The following is a 22,892-nucleotide window of genomic DNA, read 5'->3' on the forward strand; positions in this document are numbered from 1 at the left end:
GGGAGCTGGCAGCCGGAGAGTGGGCGCCCCTCGGCTGGACCCCTGAGGAGAAATCCACCGGCAGGGGCCTGACCTGTGACAGCGCGGCAGGGACCGCAACCCAGGGGGCCGAGGTCACGCCCTCAGAGCCATGCGGGTAAGTTCATGCCCGGGGCTGTCAAGACGCCCAAGTACGGCTGGGGGCAGAATCAGGCTGAGGAACGCGGATAGCTTGTGAGGTGGGGAGGAGGCTTCTCCCCATGACGGTGTGCGGGGGGCGCGCCCCTGGGGTGGAGCCCGGGTGTGGGGTTAGATCCGTGTGAGGGGACGCGGCTCCCGCCCCCGGCCATAGGCAGGGCACCAAGCCCCGCCCCTCGCCTCCCCTCCGAGGGGACCCGGCTCCCTCAGCAAGCGCGTGAGCGTCACCTCACCGGACCAACGGTCACAGGCGGCAGCGCGAGCTCCGCCGGCTCGGGCGCCAGGCACCGGAGGCAACGCGCTGCCTGCGCACGCGCCGGGTTCGCTCGGGCTCGGGTTCGGGTTCGGGTTCGGGCTCGGGCTCGGTCTGTTTCTATCCCGCCAGGCGGACACGGGCCCGGAGCAAAGGCTGGTTCCTTCGCCGGGTCCAAGCGCGGTGCCGCCAGCTGCCGTTTGGTGGAGGCTCCTCGAAGCGGGGAGGGGGAAGGGGCGCTTTGCCACATAGGCATTGCGGAGCGGAGAGGAGGGGAGCTGGCCAGGAACTGGGGGAGCTGGGAGTGACCCCCGAGCGGGAACTGGGAGAGCTGAGACACCCCCCGACAGGCTGTGGGGGGAGCTTGGCAGGAGAGGGGGGAGCTGAGTCACACACACACACACCCCGACAGGCTGTGGGGGGAGCTTGGCAGGAGAGGGGGGAGCTGAGTCACACACACACACACCCCGACAGGCTGTGGGGGGAGCTTGGCAGGAGAGGGGGGAGCTGAGTCACACACACACACACACACACACCCCGACAGGCTGTGGGGGGAGCTTGGCAGGAGGGTGGGGAGCTGAGTCACACACACACACACACACCCCGACAGGCTGTGGGGGGAGCTTGGCAGGAGAGGGGGGAGCTGAGTCACACACACACACACACCCCGACAGGCTGTGGGGGGAGCTTGGCAGGAGAGGGGGGAGCTGAGTCACACACACACACACACCCCGACAGGCTGTGGGGGGAGCTTGGCAGGAGAGGGGGGAGCTGAGTCACACACACACACACACCCCGACAGGCTGTGGGGGGAGCTTGGCAGGAGAGGGGGGAGCTGAGTCACACACACACACACACACACCCCGACAGGCTGTGGGGGGAGCTTGGCAGGAGAGGGGGGAGCTGAGTCACACACACACACACACCCCGACAGGCTGTGGGGGGAGCTTGGCAGGAGAGGGGGGAGCTGAGTCACACACACACACCCCGACAGGCTGTGGGGGGAGCTTGGCAGGAGGGTGGGGAGCTGAGTCACACACACACACACACACCCCGACAGGCTGTGGGGGGAGCTTGGCAGGAGAGGGGGGAGCTGAGTCACACACACACACCCCGACAGGCTGTGGGGGGAGCTTGGCAGGAGAGGGGGGAGCTGAGTCACACACACACACACACCCCGACAGGCTGTGGGGGGAGCTTGGCAGGAGAGGGGGGAGCTGAGTCACACACACACACACACACACACCCCGACAGGCTGTGGGGGGAGCTTGGCAGGAGAGGGGAAGAGCTGAGACACTCGCCTGACAGGCTGTGGAGAAGCAGAGTCCCCCCCTCACCGGCAGCAGGGGAAGCAGGGCTGGAGAGGGGTGAGCCCAGGACCTGAGTATAATTGCCCCTGTGCTGGGAGAAGTCCTGGCCTCTGTCAGCCTGGGCCTCACTATGGTTCTGGATGAGACCTGGATCTCGCTCCTGCTGATGGCTGGCACCATGATGTTGGTAGGAGGGTGCCGGAAGCTAACCCAAGGTCATATGTACACCCGACGCCCTCGCATGTTTCTCCTGGAGGTGTTTGCCACTTTCCAAATCTGTGCCTGCACCAATGAGCTCCGGCTGCTGGCCAATGTGCAGCCTAAGCCACATGTTGCCCTCACCCTCACCTACATTTTTACTGTCCTGCATGGATTGACACTGACTGGCAGCACATGCAACCCCTGTGGCACTCTGCATCAAATCTTGGATGGTGGGATCTCAGTCAAGCAAGGCGGGCTGAAGATTGGAGCCCAGTTCGCTGGTGCAGTGCTGGCCAGAATTTACATGCACTGCATCTGGTCCATGGGGATCATCAACGTGCACTCTGAGGCACTGTCCGAGGGCTGCTGTAATCCCATCCAAACCACTGAGACCCAGGCTTTTTGCATAGAGCTGCTCTTCTCCACCGTGTTCCAGCTGACCATACTGCAATTTGAGTCAGTTAAACCCAGGCTCAGAGTCCACCTAATTGCTCTTCTCATTACTATGCTGGTGTATGGAGGTTAGTTCCCTTTTTTTTTTTTTTGTCAATGGTGGTCTCAAGTTATAGATATTTATGAATTATGTGATGTGTTAAAAAATGTGTGCATGCAAAATTGTTTATGTAGTGCTGTTGTGCTTTACAGCTTACAAAAAACACTGAACAAAGGCCTTGATCCAGTAAGCTGAACAGGATAGGGATACTTCATTTGGACTCTGTATAGATGTAAAGGTCTACCTGCATAGATCCCATTCCAGGATTGGGGCCTGAGAATGAAGTGAAGTGAAATCTCTGTTCTAAAGAATTTGCAATCTATAACAGTTTTATAATGGGTAAAACTAAGTATAAAGAATTTCTCCAGATGGTTCTTTTAAATATTTTACTGAAACAAACAGAAAAATCATTTCATAATACAACTTTATATTACATGACATCTTTCATACAACTTGTGTCAATACATTTGCATCAGTTTAACTACATCATAATACATCAGGTACATCAGAGGTTCTCAACCTTTTTCTTTCTGAGCCACCCCCAACATGCTATAAAAACTTCATGCCCACCTGTGCCACAACTCTTTTTCTGCATATCCAGTAGATTAAAAGCCAGGGCCTGCGTTAGGGGGTAGCAAGCAGGGCAATTGCCTACCAGGGCCCCATGCCACAAAGCTAAGTTGCACAGGCTTCGGCTTCAGTGCCGGGCCAGGTGGTGGGGCTTGGGGCCTCGGGCTTCTGCCCCACACAGCGGGGCTTGAACTTTCCGCCCTGGGCTCCAGCAAGTATAATGCCGACCCTGCTTGGCCGACCCCCTGAAACCTGCTCATGGCTCCCCACAGGGGCCCGGACCCCTGATTGAGAACTACTGAGTAACATCAATGGGCAAATCCTTAACATAGTTATACTACTCACACGTAAAGCACGGTTTACACCAGTGTGATTTAATTAGGTATATTACATTGAGACTTCAGGTAAACCATGACTAGACCCCTGCAAATCGGCGGATATCCGTGGACTATGTTTGAAGATCGTGGATTGGCTGTGGATACAAATTTTGTATCCGTGCAGGACTCTAACGATGACCAGGAAAAAATGTGTCTCAAGTGTATACACGGTAGTGTTAATTGGCAATCAATTAATTCAGGTTACAGCACAACCAGCAACTCTAATCTAAACAAGACCAGGAAGAATGGAGCAAGTCCATAAAGATTTGCAGAAAAAAGTTTAGCAATTTTGAACTACATTCTGAAGTGAAATTTTGAGGACAAATGCAACGTGGTGATGATTCCTAACAGATTTTAAGTGTCTTATCTGAATTTTTCAGCAAAAGTCTTAGAAGAGGGGTATACACTAGATTATAATATTCTGACAGCATAAAATATAACACAAGATTACTAACATTCCTCTGCTGTCTAGCAAATATATGTGTAAGCCAAAGTATGTTCATGTTATTCCCTTAGTGGCTGGTCCTCGTAGAGGATAGTGGCCTGTTACTGCTGTTAGTTAACTCAAATGGTAGACTTCTGCACTGTGGATAGGGTGACTAGACAGCAAATGTGAAAAATCAGGACGGGGTGGGGGGTAATAGGAGCCTATATAAGAAAAAGTCCCCAAAATCAGAACTGTCCCTATAAAATCGGGACATCTGGTCACCCTAACTGTGGATCTAATGCTCTTGGGTTCCAGCCCTGCTGATGATCTATGCAGGAGATCAGAATGGCTCAACATGAGGGAATGTTTGTATTTTTTTAATTTGTTTTTTAAAAACACTGGAATATTACGTATAAAAAAACTACATTAAAAGAACATTAAGGTTACAAAATCAACCACTCAAAAGTTAGGAAATTCTAGAACTAAGGTTGCCTGAGCAGTCGTAATTCATCCTTCTTTATGTAACATTATGATATAGTTGTTAATTACATGATTACCTGCTATTTGTTTTACTGGATCCCTGCCTCATTTAGTGCACAGGATGGATACTGAATGAAGCAGTGGGTTGCAAGAAGAGAAAGAATGGTCTCCTGCTGTTAAGGCAATTGGACTGGGACTCTGGAGAGCTGAGTTCTCTTTCTGCCTCAGTCTTCCTATATTGGGCAAGACTGTTATAATGCATACATGAAAAGAGGCTGAATTGTGGTTGCCCAGGCAAACTTAATTATGGTATTTCTTAGCTTGAATGCTTGACTTTGCAACCTTAATGTTCTTTTCAGATATTACTGAAAATCATGTATAGGTGAATGAGATAATCCTCAAATATAAAAATCATGAGGGATGAGTCCAAAAGCTTGTTTAGGCTTTGAGATCCTAATTCACAATGCTGCAGATTAATATTTATAAATTATTAAACTGGGCCATTTTCATTGTTATGTACTTCAAGCATTCAGTTTTTTTCTCCAACAAATACCAAATAGATTAGACCAGTGGTTATCAACCAGAAGTCTGGGGCCCACTGGGCAGCCCAAGCAGGTTTCAAGGGATCTGCCAAGAGGGACCGGCATTAGACTTGCTGGGGCCCAGGGAAGAAAGATGAATCCCCACTGGTATGGAACTGAAGCCTGGGGCTGCAAGCCCCACTGCTCAAGGCTGATGTTGAAGTCTGAGCAATTAAGCTTTGTGGGGTCCCCTGTGGCGGGGGGCCCCCAGGCAATTGCCCTAATTTCTGCCCCCAATGTTGGCCCTGGCTTTTATATGCAGAAAAACAGTTGTTGTGGCACAGGTGGGCTGTGAAGTTTTTGTAGTTATGTTGGGGGAGCCTCAGAAAGAAAAAGGTTGAGAACCCCTGGATTAGACCATAATATGGAGTAGTAATTTGCCATTTTTAAAATTTTACATTATTTTACTTGTGTTATAAAAAGTATACTAAATCTGTGAATTTGAACCAAGTTAGATGGTTTGTTTTTAAAAGCCAAATTGTGGGTGTGCTTTTCAAACTGACATGTGGTTCAGTAATGAATGACCCAGATATATCAGAGTACATTTCTTATATGTCAGGCTTCAGCCTAAGGTGAATGTTTTATGACCTAGTAAACGTTAAAGAGCTTTGTGCTGCAAGTGTAGGTGTGACTATATTCTAAAAAGCGATTGTTTTTTTAAAAAAAACAAACATGTTTATTATTTGCTCCATAACAAATTTGCTTTGTGTACATTTTTTAAAATGATTTTTTCCTCTATTTTTTTCTGTTCTGGACAGAGACTTGCATGCCGTAAAGTACCTAGCAGCATACTTGGGGACAATACCAAAGATAAACAGGGTTTATGAAGTTATAAGGCAATTTTTTTCACCTGGGCATTTAAGCATAAACTGCTGTCACCAACATTTTTCACTAGGATCCTAAAGTCTAGCTGGGTTATTTCCTTATATATAATTACCAGTAAACCTGACCCAAAACAGTGGTGTTACACCTCAATTTATTTTAACTACCACTAATATACATATCAGATGGGTCAAATTAACTGCTGATGATGTGCAAGAAAGTTAGAAAAATCATCATTGTTATTTGTAAACTGAATGACTTTTATAGGGAGTGATTGAGAGAGAATAAATTTGGAAGCCCTCAATGTCATATTCTTTCACTTTTTGAAAGTACAAACAGCTTTTATAAAAACTAACCTTTTCTGCCTTGTTACTCTTCATATAGTATTTATGGAAGTACCAAAAAACACATGAGTAATTGGTCCCATGTAATTTAGGTCTTTAAATATTTTCTGTTTGAAGGAAGGCACTTATATTTAAAAAGCATAGTGTAAAAATGGAAATACACCTTCTGTACCTTTCACAGCCCATAATTTTCACAGTAACTCCCAGTCTCCCTGACCATCAAAATTCAAGTGCAAAGAGCTTATTAAGTGATGTGCAATATTACCATTATTTTAAAAAATATACTACAAAATATTTACTGTTGTACTATGAAGTGTTATATAGTATTAAAACTACACTTGTCAAATTAATAAAGAATATTTTGATGCATTATCCTTATGAGACCAGTAGCTCAAAATGTGAACTGGCTGTGATACCTACACACATGTATCATCCTTGAATGCAGGGAGCCCAGCGGGATACAAATATGAGTGGTAGATACGCTGGAGGGGAGGGATAGGATACAGAAGGACCTAGACAAATTGGAGGATTGGGCCAAAAGAAATCTGATGAGGTTCAATAAGGATAAGTGCAGGGTCCTGCACTTAGGACGGAAGAACCCAATGCACAGCTACAGACTAGGGACCGAATGGCTAGGCAGCAGTTCTGCGGAAAAGGACCTAGGGGTGACAGTGGACGAGAAGCTGGATATGAGTCAGCAGTGTGCCCTTGTTGCCAAGAAGGCCAATGGCATTTTGGGATGTGTAAGTAGGGGCATAGCGAGCAGATCAAGGGACGTGATCGTTCCCCTCTATTCGACATTGGTGAGGCCTCATCTGGAGTACTGTGTCCAGTTTTGGGCCCCACACTTCAAGAAGGATGTGGATAAATTGGAGAGAGTCCAGCAAAGGGCAACAAAAATGATTAGGGGACTGGAACACATGAGTTATGAGGAGAGGCTGAGGGAGCTGGGATTGTTTAGCCTGCAGAAGAGAAGAATGAGGGGGGATTTGATAGCTGCTTTCAACTACCTGAAAGGGGGTTCCAAAGAGGATGGCTCTAGACTGTTCTCAATGGTAGCAGATGACAGAACGAGGAGTAATGGTCTCAAGTTGCAGTGGGGGAGGTTTAGATTGGATATTAGGAAAAACTTTTTCACTAAGAGGGTGGTGAAACACTGGAATGCGTTACCTAGGGAGGTGGTAGAATCTCCTTCCTTAGAGGTTTTTAAGGTCAGGCTTGACAAAGCCCTGGCTGGGATGATTTAACTGGGAATTGGTCCTGCTTCGAGCAGGGGGTTGGACTAGATGACCTTCAGGGGTCCCTTCCAACCCTGATATTCTATGATTCTATGATATTCTATGAGGGAAAAGTTCAAGGTTGATTAAGGTACCTTAACGTTGCATTTCTATGTTTTCTGGTGTTCCTTTCTGTTTTTGTTTTTAAAGTGTAACTTTAATTTTTATCGCTTGTAGATTTTTTTTTAAAGTAGTGTTTTATTAAGGTTCAAATTACATTTTTGGTTTAGAATAAATATCTCAATATTTAAAACTGTCCAAAAGCATGTGAGGTACCTTGGAGAACAAACAGAAATACGGTGATACTGCCTTGAAGACTTTTTAATCTAAAATTTATACTGTATGTAAAATAACCTTTTAAAATGTTGTGTTAATCATTATCTGTATAACGAGAGATTATAGAAGTTCTCCGTTTCCTATGCAAAATTAGCTATGGAGGACTACTGCTTCAGTTTCTAATACTCCATTATCTACTACGTTATTATCTGGGTTGAAGAGGAGCTGATCCCTCATTCACCAAATTTGGCTACTTGATGCTCTTCGGAAATAGCAGGAGAACAGGAGTCAGAAAATCTCCTACTCCTCTGTTTTATGAACATTAAGTTGTTCTAGCAGCTACAACGTTGTTAAGAGGAGGGGACAAAAGAAATCACAAGGGGAAAGAAGCAACAAAGGATGGAGGAGACAGGAGAACATAGGAGAGAGGCGGGGAGGGTTAAAAATCCCTGGACTGAGAATGTGGGAGGGAAAGAGCAAAGAAAAAATTGAAGCAAACTTTTAGGGTGAGAATCATTCTTTGTTTCTTTACTGTTTCAGGTGAGTCTCTTCATTAATTAGATCAACAGCCAAAAGAAGGTCAAACTATAATTTACCCCCTAAACAGTAGTTAAAATAGTTCAAGGTAAATTGGAGAGTTCACCAGTTTTGGTGGATACCATCACAGGTCTGGACATTGTGAAGTAATGTAGTGCTGCATCACCTTGTTGTGATGAGTCACTGCAAGGAAAAGAGAATAAGGATGACAGGAAAAATGTCCAAAAGCAGACCTTTGGTCAGCAAACCGAAAGTGTAAAAGTATGTGTGCGCCTCTACCCAGCTGCACATCTCTGCTTTTCCACGCTTCCATTCTGACCATGATGGACAATCTGTTTTAATGTAAAAACAGATAAGAAGTGGCAGCTGGGGTACTTTCCCAGAAAATTTTGTAATATACGATGCAGTTCCATACAATTTAGAAAATCAAGACATTTAAAGAGAAAGTTTATGTTAAATCTATATATTTATTTCCCCTGCCTCTTCCCATTAAGGGCTGCAAGGCACTTTCTCCTAGTGCTGCTACCACTTCATGTTCCTTTGGTTTGTGAGTCCCCACTTCAAAGGAAGGGGGGAGGTTTGGGGGAGCAGTGCTCCCCCAAGAATAATTTCTCTTAGCTTTTAGTGGAGGAATGAGAGCTGTGTTCCTGCACAATAACTCCTGCCCCTAAAATTGTTGAGTTCTTCATAAGAACATAACATAAGAATGGCCATACTGGGTTAGACCAAAGGCCAGTCTAGTTCAGTATCCTATCTTCTGACAGTGGCCAATGCCAGGTGCCGCAGAGGGAATGAACAGAACAGGTAATCATCAAATGATTCATCCCCTGTCGCCCATTCTCCGCTTCTGGCAAACCGAGACTAGGGACACCATCCCTGTCCAGTGTCCAATTCTGGGCACCACAATTTAGGAAGGCTGTGGACAAACTGGAAAGAATCCAGAGGTGAGCAACAAAAATGATAAAAGGGTTAGAAAACCTGACCTATGAGGAAAGGTTAAAAAAACTGGACATGTTTAGTCTTGAGAAAAGAAGACTGAGGGGTGACCTGATAAGTCTTCCAAAATATTAAGGGCTTTTATAAATGGGATGGCGATCAATTATTCTCCATGTCCACTGGAAGTAGGACAAGAAGTAATGGGCTTAATTTGCAGCAAGGGAGATTTAGGTTAGCTATTAGGAAAAGCTTTCTAACTATAAGGGTAGTTAAGCTCTGGAATAGGCTTCCAAGGGACGTTGTGGAGCCCCCATCATTGAAGCTTTTAAAAACAAATGAGGCAAACACCTGTCAGGGATGGTCTAGGTTTATTTGATCCTGCCACTGTGCAGCAGGCTGGACTTGATGACTTCTCAAAGTCCCTTTGAGCCCTATAATTCTGTGATTCTATGAATGTTAAAAATTACATAAAAAAGTAATTGTTAGTCTAATATTAAAATTGTGATCACTGTTTTCATGTTCTGTTATCATTTGGTGTGTGGCGTGTCACGTGCAGTCTGGGCATTGTGTTTCAGATTTCATGGAAGCTTAAATTGATGGGTTATTACACTGAATTCCCAAGGTACAGAGGTCAGAATCTCTCAATCTATAGTCTGTAACCTTTGGAATTTGCTCCCTTTGGGCATTTGGCCAAGGTTTTTTGGGTAGTTTACAGGGAAAGATGCAAAGTACATTTATATGCTTTGGTTTCTGGTTTATTGTTTGGGGGTTGGGTAGTAACAGCAGTAGTAGGTTTTTTGGTTTTTTTGGTTTTTGGTTTTTTAAATTTACCTCACTGTAAGTTATGTATGCAGTTATGTTTATTAACTTTTGTAAAGTAACACCGACTTATTAAGGCAAAAGGTTCAATAATGAATCATTAAGGAAATGGAACAACAAATAGAATAAAATTAGTCTTTTAATAAATTTCCTCCATTGAACAGCCATTAGAAATGGAGGTTATTTGTAACTGAAGTTCTTCAGTAGGCACTCTGCATATTCACACTCCTGGGATGTGCTGATGTGGTGCAGCTACAGTGATGAAACCTTCCAGTAGCAGAGCCTGTTAGAAGCATTTTGGTCCTCTCCTTTCTCCTCCTGACCAAGAGTGTGCACTGGAGAATAAATGCTAAAGCAGAATACCAAGTAATGATACAATTAGGACTCCACAGAAGCAGGGAAGGAGGGCAGGGAGTGTGAATATGCAGAGTGTATATCAGAGAACTCCAGTTACAAATAACCAACCTACGTTTCTTCTTAGAATGCGCTTTGCATATTTCCAGCCTTGGGAAAGTTTGGAAAGCAGTAGAGTAACTCCTTGCTTAACGTTGTAGTTATGTTCCTGAAAAATGCTATTTTATGCAAAATGATGTTAAGCAAATCCAATTTCCCCATAAGAATTAATGTAAATAGGGTGGGGTTAGGTTCCAGGGAAATTTTTTTCACCAGACAAAAGACTTATTTATATATATATATATATATATATATATATATACACACACACAGTATAAGTTTTAAACAAATAATTTAATACTGTACACAGCAATGATGATTGTGAAGCTTGAGATGGTGAAGTCAGAGGGTGGAAGAGGGGGGGATATTTCCCAGGGAACGCCTTACTGCTAAATGATGAACTAGCCCTCAGCTGAGCCCTCAAGGGTTAACATGTTGTTAATGTAGCTTCAATCTACAAGGCAGCAGGAATGGAGGGAGGAGACACACAGTGTGTGTGTCTGTGAGAGAGAGACAGAGAACATAACATAAGAGGCCATACTGGGTCAGACCAAAGGTCCATCTAGCCCAGTATCCTGTCTACTGACAGTGGCCAATGCCAGATGCCCCAGAGGGAGTGAACCTAACCTAAGTAATGATCTAGAGATCTCTCTCCTGCCATCCATCTCCACCCTCTGACAAACAGAGGCTAGGGACACCATTCCTTACCCATCCTGGCTAATAGCCATTAATGGACTTAAGCTACATGAATTTATCCAGTTCTCTTTTAAACCCTGTTACAGTCCTAGCCCTCACAACCTCCTTAGGCAAGGAGACACACACCGTGTGTGTGTGTGTGAGAGAGAGAGAGACGTGCATTGCCCCTTTAAGTACACTGACCCCACTCTAGTACACTGCCTTTTTAAGTAGATCAGCAAGTTGAGACAGCAGCTGCTGCCAGCAAGCTCCCTCCATCCTGAGCCCTGTCATGTCCCCCCTCCCGCATCTCCCCGCTCTGTGGAGATGGGGTAAAGGAGCTGGGGGAGGGGGACAACCTGACATTAACACCCCTCTTCTCCCGCCAGCTCTTGCACAGCAAGCAGGAGGTTCCCTGGAGCAGCTCCAAGGCAGAGGGCAGGAGCAGCACACGGCAGTCAGGGGAGGGACAGCTGAACTTCCTGGCAATAGATAGCCTGCCGCACAGGGAACGGGGAGCTGATGGGGGGCTGCCAGTCCACCCTGGTTCCAAGCCCCCATCAGCTAGCTCCAATTGGCTGCCCTTTCTGCAAGCAGTGGACAAAACAGGTGGCTGCCAAACAAAGTTATAAGGGAGCACTGCACAACTTTAAACATGCATGTTCTCTAATTGATCAGCAGTGTAACAACGTTAACTGGGAAGACGTTAAGTGAGGACTTACTGTACCTCAGTAAAGGAGGGACAGAGTCCTAATTGAACAATGATTGAAATACTGACCTGCCAAAATGAGCATTGGTCCTAGATTCTAGATCTAGTGCATAGTGACTTGTAAAAGCATGGATTGTTCTCCACGTAGCAGTCCTGCAAATTTCAACAATGGGAATGTGCTTGAAAAATGTTGTCGATATAGCCATTCCTCTAGTACAGTGTTTTCCGAAACTTGGAACGCCGCTTGTTCCCGCAGCCCCCATTGGCCGGGCACAGCAAACCATGGCCAGCGGGAGCCGCGATCGGCCAAACCTGCAGACGTGGCAGGTAAATAAACCAGCCCGGCCCGCCAGGGGCTTTCCCTGAACAAGCAACGTCCCAAGTTTGGGAAACACTGCTCTAGTACTATGAGCTCTAACAGGACCTGGAGAGGAAAGTAAAGCTGTCCTATAACACTCCTCAATACAGAGTCTGACCCATTTAGATAATGACTGAGCTGAAATGGCCTACCCTTTGAAGAACTGGTATAAGGAGATAAACACCTTGGGAGAAGATCTGAAGTCTTTAGTTCTATCCAGGTAATATGAGAGTATTCTTTTTTTATCAAAAGGAATGTAATCTAGCATCTTCCTTACCTATATTAGGTTTTGGAAAAAATAAGGGTAAGCTAATACATTGATTCTTCTTTGAGTAGTGTCCCTATAAGTGCTTGTGACAGACTTCCCTGGGTTGCAGCCTGGAACTGGGGTACTGCTGAGTCCTCTGGCATTCCAGTCTGGGCCCCCTCTCATACTGTGGGGCTGTGACAAGCTGCAGTCCTCTCTAGGTCTTGCACTTATACAGCCGTACATAAGCAGGGGCACACCCAGCTACAGTTACATGAATGCTTCTCCTAGCCACTCATGAACTAACAATAGAGAGGCTCCAGCCAGTTTCCCCCAGCTCTCCAGCCTAGGACCCCAGAGCTGTACTGTCTTTCCCTGGTCAGAAGCTTGACCAGTGTAAGTTATTACCCAGTCTGCCCCTCCCTCCCTCAATGTGGGGAGGATAAAGCACCAGCCCCTGTTCCTGAGCAAATTTCCCTTTCACTTCAAACAACACCCTGTTATAGGTAAAAAATATATAACAGAGTTATTAACTACAGAAAGATAGTTTTTAAATGATTATAAGTAATTACCTAAGAAACAAAACCAAACTGCAGTCTGTTCTATAAACTAGACAGGATTTGAATCAAGCAGTGTCTCACTCTGATAGTACAAACAGTTCAGCAATCTTCCATACACAGGCTGGGATTCCCTCTTTCCTGCCTGGGACCACCTTCCCCTGTTCAGTCTTTGTTCCTAAGGTGTTCGCAGGTGTTGAGTTGTGTGGGGAATGAGGCCAAGTGATATCACTTCCCCATTTTATAGCTTCTTCCATGTGGAGGGAACTTCATTGTTCCAAGCAAAGTCGCCACTCCCCAGCACAGTTTGTGGGAAAAGCACAGGCACAAGGTGGAGTCCAGTATCACATGATCTAGTTACATGCCCTTGAATCATAGAATATCAGGGTTGGAAGGGACCTCAGGAGGTCATCTAGTCCAACCCCCTGCTCAAAGAAGGACCAATCCCCAACTAAATCATCCCAGCCAGGGCTTTGTCAAGCCTGACCTTAAAAATATCTAAGGAAGGAGATTCTACCACCTCCCTAGGTAACGCATTCTAGTGTTTCACCACCCTCCAAGTGAAAAAGTTTTTCCTAATATCCAACCTAAACCTCCCCCACTGCAACTTGAGACCATTCCTCCTTGTTCTGTCATCAGCTACCACTGAGAACAGTCTAGATCCATGCATACTTCAATGAGTCATAGCAGGGGCCATTATCCTTATTTTGGCTAGAATGTTCACAGGAAAGCCCATCAGGTGGGGATACCCTTCTTTCATGGCCTATTGTGTTTCTTAATGGGCCATTACCTTGAATGGTTCATCCACAATGAGCTGGTTTAACTGGATGTAAACTACCTTGTGGGTGTTACCCAGGAGCAAACACATTTGAAATATTGGCACATAGTATTCATAACTTTAGATACAAAAATGAGACATGCATATGTTGGATCATATTAAAGAAGTTCTGTATTAAAATCACAAATGAGTTTGCTTCCCCATAGTTTAAATTCCAGGGTATTACTAATTAAGAGGTCTCTTGGTTTTTGGTACTGTTTCTTTCCCTCTATTTGTGAAACTTGCAAGCTGCTAATTGCGTTAGTACATTCTAAGACAGAGTCTGTTCTCAAAGCAATTCACACAGGGAGAGACTCAAAGCAATACTCTGTAATAACAGAAACAGCACCCAGAGACTCCCCGCCCTTTTCTTGTATTAACAATTGTGATTAAAATAGAGATAGAGGATGTATGTGGATGAATGCTTGGTGTGGATAATAACTGAATGATCAGGGAGGTGCCAACCTAAGAATCCAGTGTCCATCGGCTGAAGAAGGCGTCAAGTGGAAATAACCAGAGGACCCCCAGAGGGCAGACTGGAATCCACCCAACAGATTCAAGAATGGGAGAACCAAAGAACAAGATAACATCTAGCAGCGCAGAGCTGTCAGGAATGTGCTATCTGCTGATTGATTCAGCAACAGCATGATGAGGGAATTCCCATAGACTAGCATAGGAAGAAAGTCCTATAAAAATAGACTCTAGAAAGTGAGAACTTTGGGGTCTGATTCTGCAAACCAATTTCCAGGAGCATCAGATGAGCATCTGACAAGGCCCTGCTCCCTCCTCATGTCCAGGCCACCTGGCCAGTGGCTTGGCGTGAGCAACTCTAAGGCTCACACTCTAAGGTAACTATGATGATAACCTTGCAGAACCTGTGTGTGTGTGTGTGAATGAATGTGTGAATAAATATGAGATTGAATGGAATGTTATAGCTATAACTAGCTGCTTACTGTGATTCTTTCTGTATTCACAATAAATGCGGTATTTTGCCTTTTTCCCTTTAATAAGATCCTGCTGGTTTTTATTTTATTGGTATAACAGATACAAATAGGATAATCCTATTCAGCAAACCATAACTTTTCCTTTAACACCTTACATGACATACTTCATATAAAATGTATCAGAATCATATCGCCATGGTAAATATGGGGGTGCCAGGGTGTTGCTTTGGGGTACAGAATATCACAGTGTTCCACTGTAGATGTGCTTGTGTCCCTGCACTACTGATTGGAGAACTTTGGTAGGAGTGTCCTTTAGGCCTGTGCTGTCTCTCCTCGTGCTGCTCCACCAGGTTAGCCAGCATGCACGGGCTAACCCACCTCAGTTTCTTCTCAATCGCCCCAGGCTAGAAACAGAGCCATTAGCAGTCTGTTAAGACTATTGTTTCTTATTTTACATACCTATAGTTAATTAGGTTTCAGAGGAACAGGTTAATTAGTTAATTAGTTAATTAGTCTCCTACTTATAGTTTTAGTTTTCCCCTTTCTTATTTACCCTTAAAAAAAAAAAAAAGACTTTATTTTCTTTCCTCCCTTTTTACCTGCTCTGGACCCTTTCCCCCAACAGGGTATGCCCGGTTCACCAGGCTTCAAGAAGTGCTGCACCAAGAATATAACAGGGTTCAAAAAAGAACTAGATAAATTCATGGAAGATAGGTCCATCAATGGCTATTAGCCAGGAACCAGGATGGGCAATGATGGTATCCCTAGCCTCTGTTTGCCAGAAGCTGGGAATGGGTAACAGGGGATGGATAACTTGATGATTACCTGTTCTGCTCATTCCCTCTGGGGCACCTGGCATTGGCCACTGTCAGAAGACAGGACACTGGGCTAGATGGACCTTTGTTCTGACCCAGTATGGCCATTCTTATGTTCTTATGCCCCTGTAAAGAGGCAATCCCAATTACAGATAAGCACTGTCACTGCATTCACTGCCTCTAGGAAGGCCACATACAACAGAAGTGTGGTCTTTGCCAACAACTCCAGCCAAGATCGCGCAAAGACAGAGAGCTCCACCAGAAGATCATTTTCATGGAGGCAGCTCTCTGGCCTCACCTGCCAGGTAGTCATGCATCTTCCCCACTGCCTTCTACATCTTAGGGATGTGGGTTGAAGAAACAGGCTCTGGACCCTTCTCACTAATCATCTAAGAAGAGAGCAGAAAATCCCCTCAGTGAGCCCAAAAATACCTGTAAGTGATCACCATCTTGCTCAGTATCTTCAGGATTGAGACCATCTCAGTCTGGCATCCATGCCTCATGAAGACCGATGGCAACTGGTACTGCTGACAGGCCCATAGACCAGATGGGCATGGGCACCAGGTCATGGGTACCAAAGGACAAGAGTAAGCACTCTAAAAAGATGCTCCTTGTACGCAAGTCCACTTCTGAACTGCCAGCAACAGCTTGCCTGGCACCAGAACGACCAGTGTGGACAAGGTCTCCTTCCCCCCCCCAGCATCACCATTGATGCCAGGACGATTAGTTCTGGCAGAATCTCGCCATTCCAGAGACCTCTGCATGCTGGACGCACCAGAGTCCCCACACCTTGTTACGGAGACCTCTGCACTGAGCCTCTACCAAGCATGGGAAGTATTCCCACTGCTATGCCATGTCTCTCTGCTCTCTAGCGAGGGTTCAGACAGTGAGCCCAATACCCACAAATGGCCCCATCACCAACCTCTTGGTACAGCCACTCATGGGCATCACCACCAGGCACTGTGCCACCCCAATGGCCATATTGGGACCCCCTCAAGCTTCAAGCTTTGCCTGAGAATCCTCCAGGCACACCTTCTTAGCCACAGCATCCAAGGATTTGGAACTGCCTCAAAACATAGAGGAACAAGAAGCCAATACTGAAGAGGAAGTGACACCAAGGATCATATCCTCCTCTTCTCCAGATAAAGCCATCATGCCTCCCCCACCATTTTTGGCAGACGACTTTGATCTCTTCCAGGAGCTGGTGAAGAGGGTGGCCGACACCTTCCTGATACCACTGGAGGAAGTTAAGGACACCCACCATGAGCTTTTTGACATCCAGTCTTCCTGTTCCAACGTTGGAATGATCATCGATAAGGTGACCATATTGACTTTTTGAGCCTTGACAAACTTGATAGGTCCTAGAGATTGTTCGAACCAGACACTCCATAAATTTTACCTCCCTACCCATACCACAACACCCTTCCCCTTCCCTCTTCAGGGATCCTTCTCATGAGAATTTGCTATGACAAGAGAGAGATTGTCTCCTCCAGTTCGGAGCTATAGAACTAGTTCCTCAACATCTATGCGGCAAGGGTTCTACTCTCGTTATTTCCTCATACCCAAAAGGAAGGGAGGTTAGAGACCCATACTAGACCTCAGAGCTCTCAACAAGTTTGTCAAGGCTCAAAAATTCGAGATGGTCATCTTATTGATTATTATTCCAGCACTGGAACAGGGAGACTGGTTTTTGGCTCTCGACCTCCAGGATGCCTATTTTCACATCTCGATCATACCGGCTCATAGACCATTTCTCAGATTCACTCTGGGACACGACCACTAACAGTGTTTTCCAAGGTTCTCTCAGTGGCAGCCACTCATTTACGCTATCAAAGGATAATGATCTGCTAGACAGGAAGGAAGGAAGGAAAGACTGCCAGAAACAATACACATTTTTTGAAACCATGCTTCTTCACTTTGACCTCTGTCATGATCAGTAAGTTAATTATGTTGTTTTAATGTTTAATTTAATTTTTTTAATTTAAGTATAACTATACTATTACAGTACTGCAACTAACATTTAATTTAATTTATTTATTTGTAGACAATTGTACTAATTATGGAGACAGACAGCTCTAAGGTGTCCTAATGTTGTGGCAGTTGGAAGGAACTGAGGTGGCAATGGCGCCAATGATCCTCCTGTAGCCACACCTCCCTAACTGCTGGCACAGGATCTGGGGATGGGAGGGGAGGGACAAGGCACTTCTAACAGGCACTACTACAGAAGGTTTCGCTGTCCTAGCTGCACCAGGTCTAGCTGCACCCGAGAGACTGACTATGCAGGGGGCACTCGTAGAAGAACTGATACTATATAGTATCAATCAAGGACAGTCACAGAGATAGGGCTTATCACTATGCACTGGAAACTCAGATGTTGTCAGAAAGGGAGCTGAGTTATAGCCTGTGTTAGAGCATGTTTTTTAAATAGTTTTAAAAATAGTTCTGTCCAGTTCACCTGACCAGACAAACCAAATCAGAATTAAACTGTATTTAAAATCAGTTCTGCTAGTGCTGTTTATTACCAGTGTAACAAAACATACATTTAATATAGTATCATGGATTAACATTTGTGGCCCCATACCAAATATTTCCGCTCAAAGAAATACAAGTCAAGAGAGATGGTTTAGTTTAATTTTGTTTAAAATTTATTGCAGGAGGAAACCTCACTGGAGCAATATTTAACCCAGCACTGGCCTTTTCATTACATGCAAGTTGTTTCCATGACAAATTCTGGGATTATTCAGTAGTGTATTGGATGGCACCTTCATTAGGTAAGTGCCTTTATGCTTTTTTGCACTTAAAAAAACATTGTAACAACATGTGATTTAGGGAAAGAAATCACAATCCTTTATTTTCACAATCTACTAGTTTTTCATTTCAAATTGAATCCAAAAAGCTACATTAATGCAATGTTAAGGTTAGAACTTGAATCAAGTCAGGACATTCAAGGTTATGGTTCCCAGATGAATCATAATTTGTCCTTGCATATATAGAGAGAGTTTAATCTCATGCCATATAGTAGTAGTACATATGACTTAGGTGGATGAGATTGTATCTTTCATTGAACCGAGGAGACAAATATGAGCTCTGTGTCAACTTGAAAGCTTGTCTCCTTCACCAACAGAAGTTGGTTCAAGAGACAAGCATGAACTCTGTGTCAACTTGAAAGCCTGCCTCTTTTACCAACAGAAGTTGGTCCAATAAAAGATATTATCTGACACATTTTGTCTCTCTAATATCCTGGGCCCAGCACTGCTACAATACTGCAGACATACATATGATTTAGTAAGGTTTGCTGTAGGGAACATAAGTTTGACTTGCCTGACTGTGAGATTTACATCTCAGCCTTACTGCCATATTAACATAGGTGTTGGAATTATTATTATTATTATTCTGATAAGAAAAAGTGAGATTGACTATGTGATCTTTAAATTTGTAAGTTAGTGGTCACATAGTCAAAGTCTGTATGCTCACAGGGTGCTTTGAAAGGAACAACAGCAAAATTCCAAATTGGTGTGCAATACAAGCGGATCCATTTTAACTGATCAGTTTTAAATTGACATACCTTATCTACTTTGGCTCTGCCAGAATGATATTCCAATCTGATATAGCTGTCTTTCAGTTGGCCCTGGTGCCTCGGTTATAAAATTCTGGTTGTTTGAGATGTGGAACATACTGTAGGACTGTACAGGTTCTAGAAAAATATCAGCCGCATGTGCTGGGCTCTGGCAGATCCTAAAAGGGAGGGTGAGCTGTGAAAGTGAAAAATAGCCTGAGAGAATTTGAAAATGGACAGAAATTGGTCAGCTGGTATCCATCCAGTTAGATTTTGTACTGCTTAATTACAACACACAAAAACTAAGAAAGATGGATTTTTCTTAAATTTTGGGCTAATTGCTCAAAATCACAAGAAAAGGAGAACATCCAGTATGTTGTTAATGTGAAAATGTACCTTTTCCTCCTCCTTATTAAAGTCCTGACTTGGCAGCTTCCACTCCATGAAATCTAAATGTGGTCTACTTTGGTGGTGATACAGCTGTCATGGAACCCCACTGGAGGTTAGAACTGGCCTGTAGTAGTAAGATGTCATTTTTAGGTACAAAATGAGGATATTAAAAAAGCAATTTAGCAAAACTGCACAAGACAGTACCTCGTTTTAAAAAACCCTGTTAACTTATTCTACTTCTACTTGTCAGTCATCACCTCCCCCATGGATTTAATGTGACATCACTAGCTTTGAAAAGAAGCTGGCAAGTCAAAGTATGGAAAACTGGAAATGGGGTGTGGAGGCAGAGTAAACTAAGTCAGTGTGCTGAATGCTCCTAAGCCTTGTTACTTGGATCAGTTGGCACATAACTTCAAAGTTTTTGGATTATTATTGTATTTTCAAGTCAGTTAAACTGTATATGCTCTGTTTGGCTTTTAAAAGTAGATTTTTCCACACAATTTCTGTCTTTTGAATAATCTATTATTATGGTAAGAAATCTGACACAGAAGAATTAATTAATGCTGCGATCTTCTACAGGTTCTGCAAGATTTCTCTTTGCAGAAAACCATGTTTGCTATGATTCTTTGCTTTTTTTCTCCAGTCTCCACCGTTCTTTAGACTCTCAAACATTTTAAAAATGCTTTTACTGTACATAGAACCAGGACTGTATGTTCCTCAAATGTACTTACTTAACTGCCTTTTTGTATTTTGTCCCGTCAGGTACAGTACTTGTGGCCATTGTGTGGGGTGAAATCCTTCCTTTGATATTCTGAGATATTTTTAAATGGTGAACTCTAGAACTACATATGTTAAAAAGAGACTCTTAAAAACAGAACTGAATTGCAGCAACACAGTACATAGAGGGAAGACACCAGGATACCAAGCGTTGAGAACGCTGATTTCCTTACAGGCTTTCCAGATGATTTTATGTTTTGAAATACAGTGTTAGAACTTTACAGTAGAACTTAATTACATAACAAATTGGTGAGAACAAGAATGAAACTGTTTATCACATATTTCTCAGTTAAGCCATGTATATGAAGAAAAACACTATTGCAAAATGAACTTGTCACTTTAAATTTAATCCAAAATGCCATTCATTGACCTTTCTTCCAAACCTATATAAAATGTCAATTGTAGAGATACCTAACTACTTCAGATTGCTTTTGTGTATCTGCCACTACTGGTTTAATTACATCAGGCTCTTATCCATATATAATACCCACAAGAGAGGGGATGGGTTCTGAAAATTTCATTCTTCAAATGATCTTTGCATATTCCACTTGTGGCATATGTAGCTTCTGCAAGGGGGCAGGGTGGGGCATGTGGCCCCAAAGGATGCTACTTGCTAGAAAAATTCCAAAGCTTGACACCAGAGGCACCACTTCCTACAAGTGTGAACATACAGAGGTGACACTTGATAAAGATGAGTTACTGATAAGTACTAACCCATCTTTTCCTCTTGTGACGAATCTGCCTCCTGCCACCTCGCTATCATGTATTGGCTCATTAGGGGCCAGTCCTGCATGATAGTAAAAGTTGCAGAATCAGGCCCATACTTCAATTATTTTTGTCCTCTCTTCTTCTGAGTACTAAGTAATTAATTCTTGGTCCTGATTGACAGGAGCTCATTTTCTATTGTTAACTTTGCCTAAGACTAATCAGTATTATGAGCATGAGGAGTCTGATGGAAGAATTTATTAATACTAGTCAGACTGATGACTATTCAGAGAGCTTGAATCATTTGTGACTCTGTTATGTCTCTTTAAAAGCTCTCAGTGGGCATGTTTAGGCTTTAGTATTTTTCTTTTACATGGAACAGTACTCTGCCGTACAAAAAATAACCAGCAGAGCAGCTCTGCTGCCTCCGAAAAAGGACTCCTGCTGCACACCAGGCCAAACTGGTCAGAGTACACCTGTGCTTGTGATGAAGACCACCCACAGGATGTGAGCATTCCACAGTACTGTATGCATTGTCATATGGCATTTTTCTCTCTATGCTTTTAGAATATCATTAACATAGAAAACACTTTGTTCCCCGCTCATCTGCAAAAACATAATTGTTTAAAATTATATGTAGAGGGGCTGGTTGTATTTCTCCATTTATGTTTAGCAGGTTTGAAAGGGGATAAAGTTAACAAGTTTTATATGTAATTGAGATACTGAAGTATGGGACTCTCAAAGCAGTCAGGAGATTTTGCACTATTAGATTCTGGTATAAAACAGTAACCCCACCCAGACTTTAAAAAGCTATAAGGTGAATATTTTATGGATACCATTAGGTATTTTGCCTGTAGCTGCTCTGATTAATTTTTAGAGCAAGTGGTACTGCCACAGATAAGCACATTTTGCCTTTTTTGTTTTAAATAGCTGTGCATATGTAAGATGTTACAAATGGCCTTCTAGTCTCTTGGCTGTTAGCCTTATCTCAGCTAAGTTTCCTCTCGACTTAAGATGAGTGGGTTTACTTCAGAGCCAATCCAAGTAGTGCTGTGTTAGTAAGACATAAAACTGAAAAACAAATGTCACCTCATCAACATACTTAGTCTACATTAGTCCAGGTCTGCAAATGTTGCAAACCCCTGATCTTTCTCCCAGCACACAATATAATACATTTAGGAACAGCCAGAGAGACATTTGAAATTATTTTTGACACGTTGCTGTTAGGGATTTCCAGAATCTTTAAGATGACTGACAAAGATGATTCACCTCTAATTCATTTAAAATCTTAAACAAAAAAATAGTGAGACCTGCAAAACTGAACTCTGAGCTGTAGCCTAAACTCAAGATTAGAGTTTCTCAAATTATCAGTGTTGACCTAATAATATTGGTCTGTTTACAGATTTGATTCTTGCTAGTTATTTTTTTTGTGAGATTTTAAATCTGTCCTTTGGTAAAGTGAAATTGCTACTCAGTACAGTCTTATATAAACAAAACAAATCTGTTAACACCAAGATTACTTAAGGGATGATGCATCAAATTGCCCACAAAGCAAAAAAATATTTCATCAATATTTCAGAAATATAAAGCTATGGATGAATAAAATCTGCTCTTTAAACATTGAAATAGAAATTCCTGGCCTTGATTACACTGCAGACCTCATTTTGCTGTAGGACCAGATCAGATTGTTTTTCACTACAAAAGTACTTGGTACTGAATGAACTAAGCCTTACTGAACAGATATTTTTCTTAATCTCTTATTTTTACAAGTGTTCTGGAGATAAATTCTATATTGTTTGTTAATGCTTTCTTCAGATAACTTGTTTTAAATCTCGTGTTTTGTTCTCAATAAAATCTGTGCTTGTATATTTTTCCTTGCATTTTAGATACACGTATTCAGAACTCACTATGAGATGACATGACTACTAACTTAATTGCCCAAACTTTCATACAATAGGACCCCAGCACACAAAATATTCACTGCTGTATTTCTGTATTCAGTAACTTAA

General features: G+C 43.4%; 1 protein-coding gene across 1 annotated transcript; it reads left to right on the forward strand.

Moving 5' to 3' along the window:
- Window positions 1–1,614: 1,614 nt before the first annotated feature.
- On the forward strand, window positions 1,615–22,714 carry AQP11 (aquaporin 11). The gene is made up of 3 exons (XM_073335366.2): window positions 1,615–2,462; window positions 18,110–18,226; window positions 20,164–22,714. The coding sequence occupies exons 1-3, from the start codon at window positions 1,871–1,873 to the stop codon at window positions 20,214–20,216; spliced, it is 762 nt and encodes a 253-aa protein (XP_073191467.1). The 5' UTR covers window positions 1,615–1,870; the 3' UTR covers window positions 20,217–22,714.
- Window positions 22,715–22,892: the final 178 nt, after the last annotated feature.

The sequence above is a fragment of the Lepidochelys kempii genome, chromosome 1 (assembly GCF_965140285.1).
Source record: "Lepidochelys kempii isolate rLepKem1 chromosome 1, rLepKem1.hap1, whole genome shotgun sequence".
Classification (NCBI taxonomy): domain Eukaryota; kingdom Metazoa; phylum Chordata; order Testudines; family Cheloniidae; genus Lepidochelys; species Lepidochelys kempii.